General features: G+C 40.0%; 1 protein-coding gene across 2 annotated transcripts in view; it reads right to left on the minus strand.

Moving 5' to 3' along the window:
* Positions 1 to 19477, minus strand: part of ERC1 (ELKS/RAB6-interacting/CAST family member 1) — a 270416-nt gene that overhangs the window by 42093 nt on the left and 208846 nt on the right. For both annotated transcript variants that reach the window (XM_053944154.1, XM_053944153.1), the window contains one exon: positions 7136 to 7280. In XM_053944154.1, the coding sequence (XP_053800129.1) occupies positions 7136 to 7280 (145 nt within the window). The remainder of the gene's footprint in view (positions 1 to 7135; positions 7281 to 19477) is intronic.

Below are 19477 nucleotides of genomic sequence, written 5' to 3' on the forward strand. Positions count from 1 at the left end.
TGTGGCAAGGCTGAAGGCACAAACAGAAAGCAGACAGGGCTGTTTGCAGCAGTTCCAACAGGCACAAGAAGATGCACTCACACGGTTCCAGCAGGCAGCCACAGCCAGGGCTCCCCTGAACATAAATTTTTATTTAGTCATGCAAGAGGCAAAGGGTGAAGGTAAAGGAGGAGGGAGAGGAGGAAGACTGTAATACCAGGGAGAGATGAAATGTTGTCCCAGAAAAGACTGCTGATGCTGCACTGAGTGGTGTTACTGTGCTAACAGATGATTAAAAATGATGGGAAAAAAGTCTGGAACACATGGCAGGGAGAAGGTGCCTTCTTTTAATCTGTGAGGGCTCCTAGTGCTGTGCTCCAGGAAGCAGTGCTCAAGGGCATGACAAAGCCTTGCTTTCTGTGCCTGCTCGCTGCTGTCAGGTGCTGGGGTCTGCTCCTGGCAGAGACCTCCCCCTTGACAGAAACAATTACTGAGGAGCAAAGCCTGGCAAAACAAGCAGCGCTGTGATTGATAATCTGGGTGCATTACAGGCCTTCAACAAAAGCCACGATGCTTAAATTTGACAGCTGGCAATGCTTGATGAGAGCCAATTAGTGGATATATGTTCACTTCAGCCAGAAGTTTCTTCTGTTTCTAGTCTAACAGCTTCCTGAATAGGAAATGTACAGAGTGATTTCGTCCACTTCTGCCTGCTCACATGCCAGCTACACTGGCAGCACAGCTAAGAATACACTATAAAAACTACATATTTTGGCACCTTTGTATATGACAGCCAGTAATTGAAAAGCTGCAAGTGACCCTCCAGACACTAGTGGTACAAGAACCTGAAAAAAAGGTGACTTTGACTCTACAGACCATGCAGTAGATAGGGGAGGCTGAGACTGCACTGCATATGTAGCAAGTCCACTGCAAGTGATGATAGTTATTGAAATGCTTCACTAGTCCTTGAAAAATTTCTGGCAAAGTACATTAATCTGTTTGTTCCTGCTTCAAATTGGTTAACCTGGCATTCAGAGAACACCAGAACTCAGAGTACCTTCTGTTCTGCCCAGTTCATAAAGACACAGCACATTCAAATTCCTCTGCCTGTTCTTAACTTTCTTATCACAAAAATTCTTTCCCCACTTTTACATCTATTTGCAGTCTTGCCAGTGCAAGTACATGGGTAATGTGGTAAGGAGATCAATAAACAAAGATGGATCCAAGTGCCCTGAATCTCATCACTCATTTAAAATACTATTTTTTCTTGCTCAGCTATGAAGAAGCCATCACCACCACACTCAGACAACTTACATACATTATTCCTAGACTTCCTAAGTTCCCTTCCGACAGCAGTTTGAGAGATGCCTCCCCTCAGTGAACTCCAGACTGCTGGAACCCTTCAGAGAACAACAGGGGTTCTGTCACAAAACAGCACCACATTTAGCAATTATCTGCACTGACTGTACCCATGTCACCTGAAGAAGCAGTTCCCTTGCTAGCAGGGTAATCACTCTCATCAGACATGGTTTCAAATCAGGGCAGCTAAGGTAAAGCACAGACTAACTGCACGCCCTCACAATCTCTATTATTTCATCGGGCAGGGTGGTGACTAAAGCTGCCAGAAGCGTGGTCATGCTGATACAGCTCCGCAGCAGCAAGAGCAAAACATTTGCCTGTCAGTCTCCTTTGACCTGTTTTACATTCTCTTGTTATAAACAGAAATGACTCCAGCCAGTGGAACTTCAGTTTGGAAAAGTTCACAGCAGAGGAGTGTCAGGTGTCAGTGTGCAGGGTTTCCAGGGAAACAAGTAACAGTGGAAAAATATAATTTTTGGTGTGAGAAGCTACTCTGGAATCTACAGTTCCTCATGATTCCATGAACCACATTTACTTGGGAAACCAGTCTTTGCAGTGACTTGGCCTCATAAAGAAAACCAGTCAAAATCTTACAGGGAAGAGGCACAAAGTAGTACAGAAAAAACAGCTTTGGTACTTGATTGCTTAGATTAAATTTATAGTCAATACTGCATAAATACTATTATTACCAGTCAATTATTAGCTATTTGACCATTGCCAAATAATTCCTCTCCATTTGTGGGAATGTTAAATAACAGCCCCTCAAATTCGTGCTGGCCCACAGAGGAAGGCACAAGCTTGATGAGGATATAAAAGCAGAAGGAAACAACAGGTATTAAAGACTCCTCTGAATGGCAAGGCTGACTACAAAACCCACACTTACAACAGCATGGGGCTTTATATCCCTTTATTAAAATAGAAAGGAGCTCTTTTTGAGTGAACAGCAAGTGTGTCTATGGCAAGAACATGACAGGTAGTAAATATTTTTTTTCCTATCCCCCTAATAGAAAAAAAATAGTAATCAACTTAAATTGCAGTAAGGGACATCACATATAATAATAAAGACAGATAAGGTATAAAAAAGACATCCCAGGACTGAAGGTCTCCTTCACTTAAAGTCTTTAGGAACAGATTATATGTGTAACTGGATGAACCAACTCAGTTGCAGAGAGCTCTCTCCTGATGCCATATTATTCACTATTTTTCTTTAACAGTTTGCATGACAAAAGAAAATGTGTATTTACGAAATACATGGAGAAAGCTTAAGCTGGGTGGTTCTCTGAGCATGCTGAAGGACAGAATGAAAACCCAACATGTTCTTAAAAGACTGAGGAACTGATCTGAAAATAACTTTGATTTAGGCACAGGCAGCATAATAAAACATAAGTAATATTAATCTAACCTGAAGTTGCACATTTTCAAATGAAAATGTTGAGATCTTCTCATCAGTAACACTGAATCAAGATAGTTCCTGGTAACTTCTGCTATAATAATAATAATAATAATAATAATAATAATGAAACATTATATAATAATACAAGTCAATGTGGCTATTTACAAACAATTAATTTGAATAGTACTCCAAGCTGTCAGAAAACACTAATACTGTTCAGAGCCTCCTAAAAATTTTAACACTTATTACTTCACATTTATGGCATAGCAGTGACAGAGATGTTGGTCAAGTCAGGCACCCACTCTGCTACACACTGTATAAATACAGAAAATGACAGTCTTTGCTACAAAGAGCTCCTAGCAGAAAATCCCAGCTGTTTAAGACTGAAAGCCCACAGACAGGAAAACCTCAGCCCCTGCAGATATGCCTTCCCTTTACCATACAAAACTGTGGAGTGGTGCTTTGCTCTGTTACAATAAATAGAAGCTGACTTAGCTTGACGAGGAAAGGGGTAAATGAATAAATAAATGAATAAATGAGGAAAGGGATAAAGCAGGCTATTTCCTAACAGTTGAGCAGTGTCTGGGCTCCACCAAGCAGGCCAAAGCTCCCTGGGTCCCTGTCAGCCCGGTGTGACACCCAGCAGGGCCCTCTCCACACCACATCTGGAGCTGGTTACACAACTCCAACTCTTGCATCAGCCCAGCCCCTCCAGAGCAGCAGCCTCCCAGCCACTGCCTCTCCATGAGCTACCCACAGAGACACAGTGCCCGAGGAGGAATAAATTGGGACCACATTAGCTGGTGACCCTCGCCCTGCAATGGCCCTGCCTGTCTGATGATAGAGGAAATCCCTCATCCAAACTGACAACCAATATGAAACAGGCAGCTGCATTTACTGGAGAGCCTGGTCAATGCTGAACGCCTCATTAGGAAATGGGCTCTGTATTGAGGCACATTCCTGCAATTCAGAGCCTAGAAACGCTAAATTAAAACAACATTGATGCCATATCCTCTTTCCAAAATGCTTCTCTTCATCCTAACTTTAACACACGTACCTAGAGAAATTAAAGAACAAAAATGTCTCTGGCAGGACTCCTTCTCTCTCTTGTGCAGCAGTACCCTTCCCGTGTGAGCGACCAGGAACGTGACAGTGTTGGCAAAGGAGAGGGTACAAGGAATGACAGCAGAGCCCTCCAGATTCTGGATACTCTGCCCTTGATGAACCTGTGTGTCTTCACTGATACTTGTAAATAAATAAAAGTCACAGGAAATCATTGGAACAAGTTTTTGTCAGCAAGTCAGCCAATGGTAAGCAGCACAAGCAGTGAAAAGTCACGATCCAAATCCTATCCTACCAGCTTGGATCCATTCACACTCACTATTGCAGCATAGTCAGGAAACTGCTTTCCTAAAGCACTCTGTCAGAAGCTTTTTCCAGCCTGCAGTGAGATTCAGCCATACTGGTAACACAGCAAGCACAACTCTTCCCACAAACCACCCCTTCCCATATTGCTCAGCATTTCTGTGTCCATCCTACGCACGTGGAAATGGGAATCTTTTACTCAGCTGGGTCTGACCACCAACTGAAAGAGCTGCTTTCCCACCACAAAGCCTAAGCATTTCCTAGGAATGGGATGGACTGAAATACCAAATACTTATCAGGGAGCTCAACAGCTCTGAAACACGAATGACTGAGGTCAGGATCCCAGCTCTGAATCTGAAGGGTTGAATTAACTTTTTGGGTTTCTTGCTTTTCAAAGTCTTTCAGAATACCTTGATTTGTGGCATCGCTTGCCTTCCTTGAATAGCTGTGTTCAACACATCTGCAAGCCTGAAAGATTTTTCATTTACAATTTTTACTGTGAATTTAAGAATTACAGCTGAACTTTTAGGAAGTTCCTGAAAGGTGACATGGTTCTGTGGAGCTGGCAAACACAGACGGACCCTTGTTCTCAAGATGCAGAAAAGGGTCCATGAAGAGAAGGCTTAAACTGAGGAAGCAGCATAGTTGTTTTGCTGGAAAATAATGAGGCTGGTGACCTGGAACAACTGAAGAGGAGTGCAAGGGCCAAGTACACAGAATATTTGCAAAGCATGTGGAAAAATGAGATTTCCCTTGACTACATCAGTAATGAAGATCTTGTAAATCTCACAGCCATCTCTTCTGACCCATCTCCTATTTCTGGAGCTGTCAAAGTTGGTGTGATTTGAATTTATTCTGAAAAAGTACATACCAAAACTACTGGCACTAAAAAAAAAATAAATGGAATTTTAGATTCTCTGCAACTCATAGAGGTGATGAGTAATACTCTCCTATAATAAGCAATGAGGAGTTTTTCTATCAATGTGTTGAAAGCTGCACACAAAAAAAAAATGGATAGAAGATGACACATCCTTAAAACACAGGATAGAATTTAGGGAGGATGTGTCAAATCTCTGTTTCGTCACACAAACATTTCTCAGGTATATTTTAAAGGTATAGTTTAGATTGTTTATATGTAAACATTAATTCTGCCTTGGGGATTGTGGATGTACTGGAGAATACCTGTGATTTTATACTTATACTACACATAAAACTTTTATTTATACTACCCATAGCACAGATGTGTTGAGGAGATTACTTTCTGCTTTCTTCATTATTTTTAAGATTAAAATCTTAAATAATCTTAAACAGTGACAAATCTTTATAGCTGATTGCGGTTTTGGAACCAGAATCTTCAAAGGCATTTCAACAGTCCAATGACTTGTTTGAAAAAGGACCATTGCTCCAACCTCAAATCGTAATTGGTCTCATTACATACCAAGAACAAATTAATCTCCTTTACAATTTTCATTTATCTGGGAAATAAAGTATCCCACAGATACACAGAAAAGCACTAAGAACTGGCATCCTTAAGGGAAATGGCCATGTCTTTTTAGGAAGAGTTTATGATACTGTAAGACTTACCAGCACCGAAAGATAACAATAGGAACTACAACATTTAAAAAATTGACCTGAAATCGAAGTCATTACAGATAGCACAATGTTAATATGTTAATTAAGTATACAGAAATTTTCAGCAGAAAAAAGCTCACCACAAAATACTACAGATTGTTCCAGCTACTCACAAAAGATAATCAGAAAGAAACTGGGAAGGGCAAGGGGCATTGAAAGCACCTGAATTTAAGCTTAAGACAACAAGAACTAAGAAGTGGTGCTAATTTCTCTTGGAATGAGTGGTACCATAAATTACAGCTGCTGCATCAACAATTACATGAACAAAACAAGTACTTGTCATGGCTGTGACCACTTCTGACTCCTGTTTTACCAGATGACCTGGGTGACCAGTGACAGTAATTACAACCGTTGCTCAAAAGTAAATAGTACAAGACTGCAATCTATACTTCTAGCTCATTCTGAAGCTGGTACATAAAACCCCCAAAAGTACTGTTCTTAAATGAAACCATAAATAATTATCATAAACAACATGGCCAATAACCTACTTGTGTTTGCTGAGGAAGAAGCACAGAAATCCCTTATCACAATGCTGACCTGGTTTTGTCTTACATTCTCTGACAGCAATAGAAATCATCTGGCTGACAGATGAATGTTGCACATAAAACTTTATGAAGATGGAAATGGTGGCACTGAAGAAGTTGATACTGGATTGGCAGCAGCATTATGTGCTATTACGAGGAATGTGGCAAGGGAATAACTCAGGAAAACGCACCAGAAGTGCTGAAGTGAAAAATCTGCACAGATTTTTTCAGATCCTAAATCTCTTATTGCCAGGGATGCCTTCTGCGTCCTCCGTGTCCTACTGGCAATGTACTTTTCACATTGCATTCAGTACTGGAACATAATGTTAAATGCTTTAACAGAAACACACTTTTTCTAATTGTTATGCCAACACAGAAAGATCTTAGAAACGGGAGAGGCCAGAAATAGGAAGGGACCAATCTCCTCACAAGCACAAGACCTCCCAGAGTCTATTCTAGAAGCTGACACCTGGTGTTCCAGTTGCAATCAGAAGTCACAGGAGAGACCGTGGTGTAACATCCATATTTGAGCTCTACAGCCTATTCTTCCAAATAGGCTTCTTCCCCAAAAAGGCAAACACAAACCCCCAAGAGAAGTATCACTACTTTTCCCTGAATCTGTGACTATTCATGCCTGAAGAGGATAATAACCAATGTCCTCTTCATTCACAACTTCCTCTACATCCTATCACACATCTACTACTCAGGCAGTGACACAAAGAAACTTCCCTCAATGCTGAGTCCAGTAGCTTGTTTGAAATTGGTAGTTAAGCACTTTCTGTCCTAACATACCACAGGATTATACATTATTAGTTCCACAGATCAAGATAATAATCCCACACTAGATTATTAACTGGATTTTTCCCAGCCCTCCTGTACCCACCTGCTGCTTGAGCTGCTGCACAAGACGGTCCTTCTCTCGTTTCAGTGCAGCCACTTCATCCTGAGTCTTCTTCTTAGAGGATGAAAGCTCTAGCAGAGCAATATTGGCATCTTTTTCACTAATGGCAGCAAGAAGGGCTTCTTGTCTGAAAAAAAACCCAAACAAATTACATTATTATCCTTAGAGGACAATAGCAAAACTTAGAGGACTCCTCTAAAAAGATTTGAACATACCATAAATGCTGTACCAGTGTGCAACTCTGAAAAGCAGTAATAAATACTTTTGTCTGGGCTGCATGTCTGTTGGTGGAACAGGAAGTCAAGACACACACACGTCCCCATAAACAACTGTGCTGATACCAAACTGCAGCTTACAGGGTAAGAAAAACACATTTTTCTTCTTCTGCATATTATTCTTCTTCTGCACTCACCTTCTCAGTTTTTAATAACTACCATTCATTATTACTTTGGCTGAACATTTTCCAATACTCCTTCCCTGTAGCAGAAAACTCTTACAAATAGAATTCAGAAACATTTTTTACATACTGGGAAGAAAGGAGACAAAGATAATCCCCCTAACAGTTAAACAACAACTCTCAAAGGAAGCCAAAGGATTGATTATGTTAGGGAAAACAACCTTTTCTCTCCTTCAACCTTAATTCTCATCTTTAGCTGGTGATGTGCAACAGGATTTCAAACAAAACCTTGGCCTTCTTGGCCAGTAGTGTGGCTTGTTTCACCTCTCATCACCTTGCAAGAAGGTATAAAATGAGGTCTTAAACGTGTGGTGGTGTGAAAGATGGCATCATGCAGGAGTGATGATGAAAGACAAACCAAACACGACTCATTTCTTATCTACATTGCATCTAAAAATAAAGCTGCAAATGCATTTCAAGTTTTGCTGCAGCACTCAATATCAAGAAGTTTATTATCAGAATCCCAATTTAAGCCATGTCTCAAAACTGTGAAAAATTAATGTATTTCAAGAGGAAAAGGTGCATTTCAACAGATAAAACTGTTCACCATCTGACAGGACAATGGACTAACACAATGGACTTTCTGTGGGTGGAATTCCTCTCTGGGTTTACACAGGTGTTTCTTGTACAGTCCAAGAGAGTTAGCTTGCTTTAAATGAAATACCAGCATATCAAAAATTTCACAGATCCAGTGAAGAGAGTACCTGGGTCCTGCCTAGATCATATCTAGAAAAATATTATTGCTTCCCTTTCAAAATGTAATACCATGAAGTAAAGCAGATTTTTTAAGATACATTAGGATAATCATAAAGTATTCTAAATATATTTGTGCCATGAAGAAATACAAATACTCTGGTGACTTAACGGAGGCAAAGAGTAGAAGAAAGGAAAAGGTGCACATCAGATTCCCAGATGTAGTGTCAAGACTGTAGGTGTGGGAACGATGGATAATGGGCGTGTTATTATTGCCATTTTGTTTCTATTGCTTTTGCTTTATGGAAAAGTATCCAGTTTTGGATGTCTGCCTGAAACATGAAAAATACCAATAGGGTGAAGTGACAGAACATGATCCATGACCTCTGCTTTTTTCCAGCTATCGGCATCCTGGGAAAGACAGGCTGGCTTGGAGCTCTGGTCATTTTCACTTTCTTTAGAGTAATCTGTTTTGATTATAAAGAAACACTTATTCTTTTAATAGTAAGCCCACAATCCTCGCTGATGATTCAGGACCACAGCCAAGAATATCTCCGTAACTCTATCTGTGGAGCCATTACTCTGGTATGGAAATTGGAGGTGCCTCAAATAGCATGTAAGCCATATACCTTCTGCAATCAAATCCTTTGTTGCCCATCTCTGCTTCTTAAGTGAAAACCCCAAGGCCAGGAAAATGAGATATGGATAGCAGTCCATTACTTTTTTTTTTTTTTTTTGGTTCTTTTGCTGAAAAATCTTTGACACCATGTCTTAGAAAAGAACTTCTTACAGGCCAAAACTTCAGTGCTATGCTGTGAGATAAGGCGCTGGTCAAGAAGTGGGGTGAAAGCCATTGTGGCTTTCATGACTATTTTCTGGAACTGAAGCAAAGTGAAGTTTGAACAAAAGCAAGAAGAATACTCTGTGATAAGTGCATTGTAGCTGCATTTTTTGCTTTAGCAAGCTAAAAGTAAACTGCTCCATGTGGGAGAAGTGCAGGTGTCACTGTCAGCTCTGCTGGAAGGGACATATCTGTAGTGGCCAGCTATTGTTCTCAGCAGAGCTTGCAACTGCCAAATGATTCCAAGACAATAAGAAGGGCATACTACCAAGCAAAAGACAAGGTTTCTGATTGAAGAGCACTACAAAAGTGACTTATTTCCCTTCCTGAGAGCTTTATCCCCAGGGAGGCCAGAGGAACTTGCTGTGAGACAGGTGATGTGGCAAGAAGGAGAAAATGGGCTGCTGTGTGCATGGTGGTGGCAGCACGTGAACAAACCTATCCATCAGGAGTGCTGCAGTCAGTCCTGGAGGTTCAGGCACTGCCACAGGCTTGGCTTCTTCAGCAGAAGGCTTCTCCTCACTTCACAACATTGGAGGTCCTGAAAAGTTCTCATAAACAGGCAAAACATGCTGCACAACCCAAGGATGTTGGTCTTTTTAAATGCTGGCTAGGGCCAGAGTCACTGAACAGACACAGTTCATTTAAGTTAATTCAGGTATTTCAGATGCTGGTACTAGTGTAGCTGTGCCAACATCAACTCAGCAGGGGCAAACTGCCTATTTATCTCTCCACTGGAGCAGGTTCTGCAGCCTGAACTGAGCTGTACATGGCTCACAAGAACAGACTGAATGCTACCATAGGAAACCTGAAATGGCAACAGTGTAGAAAAATCTACTGAGAACAGGTTCAAGTTTTTCTCCAAATTGGACAAAAAAAGGAGATTAGTTTTTTCCTTCTATTTACACTGAAGCCTTTCACTGAATGTAGATCATGATCAATACAGACTGGAGTGGTATCAAGACCAGTAGGTTTAATTCTTAAGAGATAATGGTAGATATAATCTCAAGATCAATATTAACATAATTTCCTCTGTTTGCAGTCTTCAAAATACAATGCAAAGAAAGATGGGCTTGCCTTTTAAATATAGATGACTACACAATAGTTACAGGCCAGTAGAGCAGAGAGATTTGACAACAAAGAACAGTGTGCAAATGCACGTCTCCTTCAACTCCTGAATAGAAATGTCTGATTTGGGGAAGGTAACTGGGCAAGAGTGTACTATTACACTACTACTAATTACTAATACTAGCAGAATCAAGCTGTCTTTAAATTGGTTTCTATTGCACTTGGTTTCAGAAGACTACATAATTCCTTCACAGCCCTTTCCCAGTAAAGGAGAAGAATCCTTTTGGTAAAACACAAGAGGAGTGAACTTTACAAAGCAGTTTTGTACTTTGCAGTACTGTTCCCAGGGTCATAGCACTGGAATATTTATCAGTTGTATTATTAGAAAGAATAACAGGCTGCAAACAGTGCTGAATTAATGATGCTTCAAAACATGAAAATTATACATATTCATTAAAAGAATATGCCTACATATGTCAGGGAGAACACTTATTCCATATAGAAATGTTACAAATATATTGTTCTATAAAATTTTATTTCAAATTATGGAATTTCTTCCTAGCTGAAGTATTTCTAAAAGTGTATGAGATAATATGAAAGCAATATTGATATCAGCAGCAGCTTTGATTTTAATGTCATAGAAGAACTGGGATTATTCCATCAGCCCTAATTGCATTACAGGATCAAATCTGTTTTCCTTCTGACCGGCATTAAACTAAAGCATATAAAAGTGTGACACAAATTTGAAGAGCTCAGGCAGCTACAAGCTCATAGCAATCCAGTCAGTTCCTTCAACAGGGACTGCTGCACTTCCATGAGCGATGATTAAGCTGCCAGTGTTTCCATCCTCGCATACTAAGATGAACTGTAATTATGGCTGTTGTGCCTTTAGTACACAAGGAAAGCTTCTCCTGTTTCATGAACTGTTTACTCATGGTAAGGGCATCAATCACCAAAGAACGACAGAGGTGCCACTCGTACAAGACTTGTTTCGGTTGTCTGATTTTTGTCCGCTGCATTTATTCCGAGCCTACGGAAAATGCTGCTAAAAGCTTTTAATGCTTTCCTATCAGAGACATTTTTAAGACTTAGCCTGGTGACTCACCATCACAATAAGAACTGTATTATTTGCATATTAATTAAAAACCCGCCCATGATGTGACAACAACAGAAAGAACTCGCAGGCAGGGAGATTCGGATACAGAACTGTGGTGTTATGAGAGCTAGACAGACAGGCAGCAGCTAAGAACATAAAAGCATTGGGATATGACATTCAGTAATTTCATGCGTTTAGCAGAATGACAGGGTTTGGGTGGGTCACACTCAATAAACTCTTAAAAAGTAATTAGAAGTACAACACACCAAACCGCTGACCTGGCTCCATCGTCCTCTTCATCATAAACTGTGTCTACCACTACAGCAGTAGTTCTGAACTCCACATTCTTTCTTTCCTCCTTTTTTTTTTTTCCCCTTCTTTTTTTTTTCTTTTTCTTTTTTTTTTTTTTTTCTGGTTATTGAACATCTTCAGAAAATTAAGACACTCTGACTTCCAGTACCTCACAGGGAGGAGACAGTCCTTGCAGAGAGCTCTGGGTATCAAGATTTGGTTCTTAAAAGTAACCTTGAAAAAGGCAATTATACCAGTGAATGATATTTCATGATGCTAACAGATGAATAACTCACTTAATATGCAAGCTGCCAAATTCTGCACTGGCTGTAATTTCTGCAGCATTTAAGATGCAGCTCCAAGTATCCCAAAGTGAGCAAACTTTTGTCCAAAAGAAACAGCAGCTACCTCTTACTGCAAGAGAGTGGGAAAAAAATTTAACTTGGCAATAGGTACTACCTGCTTTTTTTTTAATTACAGCTGGGAATAATCAAACATCAGGCTGCAAATTAATTTCCAAAGCACAGCCTTAAATCTTCAGTCAAAAGGGATAATACTACACTCCTTCCATTCCAGTACTTGTTTCCTGAATCAGCACGTCACCTCTGGCTGGCACATCAGCAGCCCTTCTAATCTCTGGTCTATGCTCTTGCAGCTACCAAAACAGAAATTGAGAATTCAAGTAAACCAAATGAGATGAAAATGACAGTTTTTTGTCATCAGCAAATTGAAGCTTTCTGAATGTACACTTTTTCACTGGTCTCTTCAATGTCATTGCATACAGGTGACCACAACTGGAAAACAAGATAAAAATACCAACTCTTGGTGAATGCATTTGTGTGATCACAGAAGTGATGTCCCTTTAATTTTCCATTATAAGAATGGTGTGGTAATAATCAGTGTGAATTCCATGACACAGGAAGCATTACCACGTGTACTGCCCTTGTTTTAAAAAAAGATACTGATAATATATTCAGACTTACCTGCACATATTTTCTCTAATATCCCAATTGTCTAGAATCACAGAACTCCTTAATAGGATTGATAAGCAGTGCTTTTAAAAGTTCTTTCCCTCAACATGTTTGATAAAGTCACAAGTAGTCCTATAAATATTTTATATTACCTTTTCCATCAATGTTTTAGCCCTTCTTGTATTTCAGCTTTCCATCCTGATTTTATCACTTCAGCACCAGAGGTACAAATTTGCAATTCCTAGTCCTGCTCATATCCAGCTCTGAGCACTCAGAATTGCAGTGCAGCCTTAGACTGTGTCTGCCAGCATATCTAGAAAAAATATCTAACACTTTTGCAGAGAAGTTTCAAACCCACTACTAATTTCCTGAACTATTTTTACTGACGAATACCTCAGTGAAAAGCTGCATGTCACAGCTGCTCCACTGATAGTCCATCAGCCTTACCTAGGTGCCTGTGAAGAGTGGAAGCTCCCCAAGATGGCACATTTCAGAAGGAACTTTCAACCCTGTCACCGGATGTTATGGGAGCTTTGTCCCCTGTGAAGGGTAGAATTTTTTTGAAGACAACCTTCCTTGCTTTAGCAGCCTTCAGTGCAGAACCTGGATGAGAGACAGCAGTACTTACAAGGCTCTCGAGCTTCCCAGAGCTGGCTTTTCTGAGAAGGAAGTCCTGAAACGGGCGTTCTTTCTTCATCTGCAGTTTAACAGCAGTGCAGACAGAGCACAAACTCAAGGCATATTTTTCATCCAAGCAACAGAGGCCACCAGAATACATCCACCAGACTTTGAAAACTGACCTTATAAGAAAGGCAGCTCCAATTTCTTTTCCTGGGACATGGTCAAGTTCAGGTTGAGCTTTAGCTTAGCATGGGGTTTCACAATTGCCTTAAGCTGACACAAGACAGGCTCATGTGGCAAGAGATGGTTCTGCCCTCCCATTTCCAGGTTCCTGCCCCTCCACTGGCTGTGTATCCCTGCAGCCTAAGGAGCCAGTTAAAACCCTGAATAAACAGGAGGAACCCAGATCTGACCGCAGGTTCCTCATCCCTGGAGGAACTGCACAGCTGCAGCTCTTCCCAACACTGTGCCAGTGTCAAACCCTTCACTGCCACAGCAGCACTGCCAAAACGTAATAATGGAAAATGAATCATGGAATTCACACTGATTATAACATATCAAACAACCACAATTACTACAGCAAAAACAATTGTCTTGATGTCTTTGTGAATCTGGCCCGGGTTGAAAGACGGTAGAAAGAAATTTCAGCTTTATCAGTCAAACTTTTGACAGCAATACTGCAATCTTACTGTGGCTTCTGATTACCTGAAAAACTCTAGTCACAATTTATAACACAGTTGTTTTAAGAAAATTATCCAATCTTTATACTCTAATCAAACAGATGGAGCATCTACCTCCTTGCTAAATGACTACCATGTCATTTCTGGTGAGTATAATTTATCTCACCTCTGCATCTCTCTCATTTCCATGGCTGACATTCTGACAGGTGATCATACCTGCCTTCCTCTAGATTTGATCAGCTCACTGGAAAACAAGGCAAAGGCATTAACTTAGTTTTGGAACCACATTCATACTACCCCTATTCTCAGTGCATTGTGGTTCCACTTCTTTTCCTGATCTTTTTATAGCAGTGGCTAGAGAATATTTATTATTTATTTTTATTTCTTTTGGGAGGTCTCATTCAGCACGAGTTTTCACAATTCTCACTTTATTCCTACAATTTCTGCTTTCCCTAAGTGTCTCTTTCTCTTGACCAATATTTAAGGCTGCTGCCAACTCCCTTTTTGGACACAGATACACAGCTCTGTAACTTTCTTAAACTTTCCCCCTTTTGTTTGGGATGCAAAGACCTTATAGTTTTGGACTTCTGATTTAAATAAATGTTTTGCTTCCTCTACATGAATCTCCTGTGTTCTTCTGACCAATTCACTTGCTATTTGTACTCTCCATTTTTCAGACTATTAATTTGAAATGGAATCCTTCACTTTTCTAGCATAGATTTTTTCTTTGAATAGAGGTTTTATCAATTTGTGATCACTACAGCAGAAGTCAGTTTTGGTGATTTCTTCTCTTGTGTCATCACTACTTACAACAATCTTGAGGTCTCACACCATTACATTTGGTGATCTAGTCATTATTAAGTTAACAAGCCTGGCAGTTTCTCTGATTTGTATCCAATAAATAGATACATCTGACAAAACCACATTTCTCCATTATTACTTACATTTAACACAACATTATGCCTAAAATCCATAGCAGGATACCATCTACTCTCTTTGTGTAACTTTTATGATCCTTATATTATTTTGACTCAAAGTAATGCTATAATTTATGCTCTTTTTTATTTCCTCAAAACCTCCTTCTAATTAATATACAACACCATTGCTTTTACTTTTAGCTTTCCTGAACATTTCAGCTCTGAATATTAGTCTATTTCTCACTAATTGCTGTTATCCCTGTGACATCCAGTTTCATGTTACATACCAGATGTGTACAGCTACTTAATTTTGTTGTTCTTTTACAAACATCTAAATATTGTTCCACATGTACCATTTCAACAGATTTTCTTGTCAGAGCTATGGATTGCTTTCATTATTTATTGTCTGAGTACCAACCTGGATATGCCTCACCTAACTTGCTACTCATTCTTCTCTGAGGGTTCTTTTGTACATTTGTTCAAACTTCTCTTCCAGAACCACTTTGTCTGATTTCTAACAAGAAATATTTTCTTCAAGGGCAAGAAATATTTTCTTCAAGACCTTTTTATATTAATTCTGCAAACGATGTATTTGGGCTTTGGTGGCAGTAATAACAGCAGCACCAATGCTGATCTCTATTCCATCTTAACCCTAACTATACCTGTATTTTAGTCTTTTCTGGTTGCTGCTGCTGCTGCCCGGGAGAGGGATTCAAAAAGGAGCACAAGAAATGCCAAATGTCTGGATAAGGACAGGAATAGCAGCATCAGGGGAAAAAGAGGCTGGAAGCAGTCTCATTAAATACTGAGGCATCACTTTGCCTCCTGCTCCTGGTAGCTACAAAGTGGTGCCAAAAAAAAAGTGTTTCTAAGCAAGCAGGAGTTGTTGAAAGGGTTGAGGACAGAAATGGAGCAGGTGTCAGGGGCTATGGATAAAATTTGGATATATTTAGTTTTGTAATTGCAGCAGAAAGAGCCTGAGAGGTTTCATTTAATTTCCTTTTTCAGATCCGGGTCTGAAAGCAGGTGCAGCTACTTGCAGTCCCTGAGTGCAGATTTGTTTGAATGGGCACTATAGCATTTTCTGATGAGTTTTGAAGATAACTTCCCAGATGCTTGAAGAGAGTGGCATTCTACAGTAACTAAGGAACATCCTACCACCTTCCTTTCTGTTTTTACCTCTGTCCAGTGCCTGTTCTTCATGAGATGAAACCAGAGCTGCATGCAGTAAAAAGTTTAACAGACTGAGCATGTGTACTCTGATCCAGAACAAGCACTGTTAAGCCTGATCTAAACCATGCAAACAGACCTTTGACAACCCTTTATCAGATCCCTGCTAAGCACAGTAAGGATACACTCCAATCCAAAGCCTTTTTTTCATGTGCAGATCTAAAGAGTTTTATTGAAATAAAGAGAAGCTCAGCCATCTCAAAGTAAGCTGTTACTGCCTGTTTTGTAATGAGACACAAAGCATGTGAACCTTAAACAACACACAGAAAGTGAGAGAGCAAGTCATTAATATGTGAGGAAGTTGGAAAAACCTCAATTTACCACATTCTAGCAACCAACACCTTTTCAAGTGAACAAATCTGAAGCTGTGTTTATGCTGTAGTTTGAACAAAAATCCCTCCTGAACTGCCTTATTGAAGAAACACAATCATAGATAAATTTACAGATGCAACTCTTAGCATCTTAGAAAAAGCAAGAAACCTCCAAATTTCACGACTGTGAAATAGAGAAAAACAGAATTAAACCAGCCTGTATCACACAAGAAACTGACTCTCATGAAAACCTGCCTACACTATAGATAAATCAAAGTTCCCCTACCTTCTTCTAAGTAGCATCTAGCTTATTTTAGTAAAATTGACCTTTAATTGGTTGTACAATTGTTAGGAATCATCATTTGGTATGTACTTAGTTAAGATATGTGGCCAGGTTAATTCCTTGCAAAAAAAAAATCTTGCTGAATTTGAAAACATTTAATTTTTATCTACTTTATTAAAAAAAAATAAAAAAAAAAAAGGGGCAGAAAGTAACTGCAAGGCATGGTGAACATGTGTGACATGGACAAATTTTAATCCTGAAACTATCCTTAAGAAATAGGTATTTTGGACATCAATAAAAAATCTGAGCATTTTCTGAAGAGTACAGACTCTTTTTGTAACAAATTTACAAGAAAATATCAGGATGCTTCATACAGAAGAAATATTTCAAAACCTGAAAGACCAGCACCAAAGGAAAGTGCATGATTTTAAAACTAACAACTGCCAAATGCAAAACATGTAAACAAACAGTGTCAATTGGAATAGAAACATGGCTTAGTGGAGCTGAGAGTCAGGAGCTACTCTTCACTCCTGTCATTTGTGATTTGACCAAAAGCACATCATTTAACTACCTCTGTAAATGCAAATGCTACTCTTTACTAAAGACCACATCTGGTACATCTGTAAAACAGTGACATTCCGAGCTGAAAACAGCCAGGTCTCTTTCTTATTGTTGTTTATTGCTAACTGCAAGGAAAAGGGGGATTACCAAAAACTTGCACACTTATTTTTGCTAGGAGCACCATGACTGCACTGAGATTTTTCACCTTCTCACACCAGAAACTACAAGGCCACAAAACTACGAAGGAAACACAGGAGCAGCGAGGGGATTCCCCAGCAGACACATGGCAGAGTGGGCAAGACAAGTGGAACTGGCAGCCAGGAGCAAACCTGCCTTTATGGATTTATGGCAGCCTCCCAGTTCAAGGCCCATCTGGTTGGGAAGGGGGAGGCTGGGAGGACCATGCGCCGCTTGCATTTTTGCCATTCCTGCTGCGGTATGGCGTGAATAAATCACAGGGCTGAGGTCAGAACAGCCAGCCCATAAAGTGATTCATGGGCCCAGCAGCACATTCCCCCAGGACTATGTACTTTATTACAGTAAACCTCAGAACAAGATACAATTTCCTGTCTCGAGGAGCAGCCTTTAAATCAGGACACCTGGACAGCCCTGCAGCCGCGTGGAGAACAATGGGTCTGAGCCCCACCGCCGCCTCTCCTCGCTGGCCCTGCTGCCTTCACCCAAAGAGCACCTTCAGAGCCTCCTTCTGCTGCACATTCCTGTGGTGACAACACCGTGCAGGCAATACACTGCTATAATCCTCTTCTTCAGACACAGCTCCCCACCCAAGAAATAAATACTCTCCATATGTTGTTTTTTTCACTCCATTTTAGCTTTTAGGTCTCTTCTGCACTGTAAAAATTGGACTCAAAACGTTAAGGCAATGGAGGAATTGAAAGGGAAATCACTGGTTTCTCTGTTTGCAGGCAGACCCTGCACTGGAAGGTTTTTTTCCTTCTTTGCAAGCTGAAGAATCTGACATGCAATTTAGGTTGTAATATGGATGTTCTCACTATGATCAAGGGCTGCGATCTGAGTTTTGGGTTTGGCATCTGGAAAGAAACTGAGGTGGTGACAGAGATGATGGTATTGTTAGACTCCTGAGAAATCTCCCTCCCAGCTAAGAGTAATGTTGTTCTTACACCACAGGTTACGTTTCCAGGAGAAAGGAAAGAGAACACATTTTAAGCCATGAAACAACGTAGTGGGTATTTTCCACTCTCAATATGCTGTGGAGCCTTAATTCTCTAAACATTTCAGCCATGCAGACCTTCCAGGCTGTAGAGGAGCAACCTGCCATGGCTGGCTTGTATTCCAGCTATTCTAGATGCACTTCTGCTGTTCTCCTTGGAAGCAACAGGACACTTTTCAAATGGGAGCTTCCCATGTTCACACAGAACAGGACAGAAAAAAAAAAAAACTTGCTTTGCCTCCTTCAGATCCATAATGGATCACCAAAACCAGAGCTGAACTAGGGTCTATTCTTTTTTCAGTATGCATTGTTCATGATTAAGTAATGGGAAGGGAAGCTTCCCTTTGAGCATTTAAAGGCAAGATTTTCCTATAGCTTTGATGACAGTAAGTCATTCTACACAATCACTACAAACAGTGGAAAAAATCCTGATAATTTTTACACTTCAAAGTTCTTTTGGATCTTAAAGCTACAGCCATAACAAGGTAACATGTCCCTGGGAAGCTGCTTCATGGAAAACAGACACACCTGAAAGGTGTTCAAAGGACAAAAACATAAGAAAAAGTGATAGAGCAGAGGAAATTTTGGGAAAATTTAGATGAGAATTCATCAAATACTCTAAGTTAAGAATGCTATTGAACTGGTCAAACAAAAAAAAATCTAGGTAAAGTAAGGAAAGAGGACAAGGAATGGATTGATAAAACAGATGTAAGCAGCAATAAAACCATCTGATTTATCCAAGACTAAACCTCCTGAAGCTATTTGTTTCACAATTACTTTTCCTACAAGTGAAAACAGTTGTGTGCAAAATAACTTCTTCCACCTGCATATTTTATTTTGTTTTAATGCTACTTAAAGGATCTCCTTAGCTTCAGTGGATTATTTCAGAGTTTACAGTAGGCAGAATTAAGGCTTATTGATTTTATCCAGTCTGCTTTCCTGTAGAGAATAAATATTTACATCATACCCAGCTGCTCCCAATCATTTATTATGGGGGGCTTAAGAGAAGGACATCCACTTGGTACTGAAAGCCACGAGGAAGCCAAGGCTGCTGTCCTTGTGAGTTTATCCCAGTGGTTAATAATTTTCACTGTCTTATGTCTTTCTATCTC

The sequence above is a fragment of the Vidua chalybeata genome, chromosome 5 (genome assembly GCF_026979565.1).
Source record: "Vidua chalybeata isolate OUT-0048 chromosome 5, bVidCha1 merged haplotype, whole genome shotgun sequence".
NCBI classification, from domain to species: domain Eukaryota; kingdom Metazoa; phylum Chordata; class Aves; order Passeriformes; family Viduidae; genus Vidua; species Vidua chalybeata.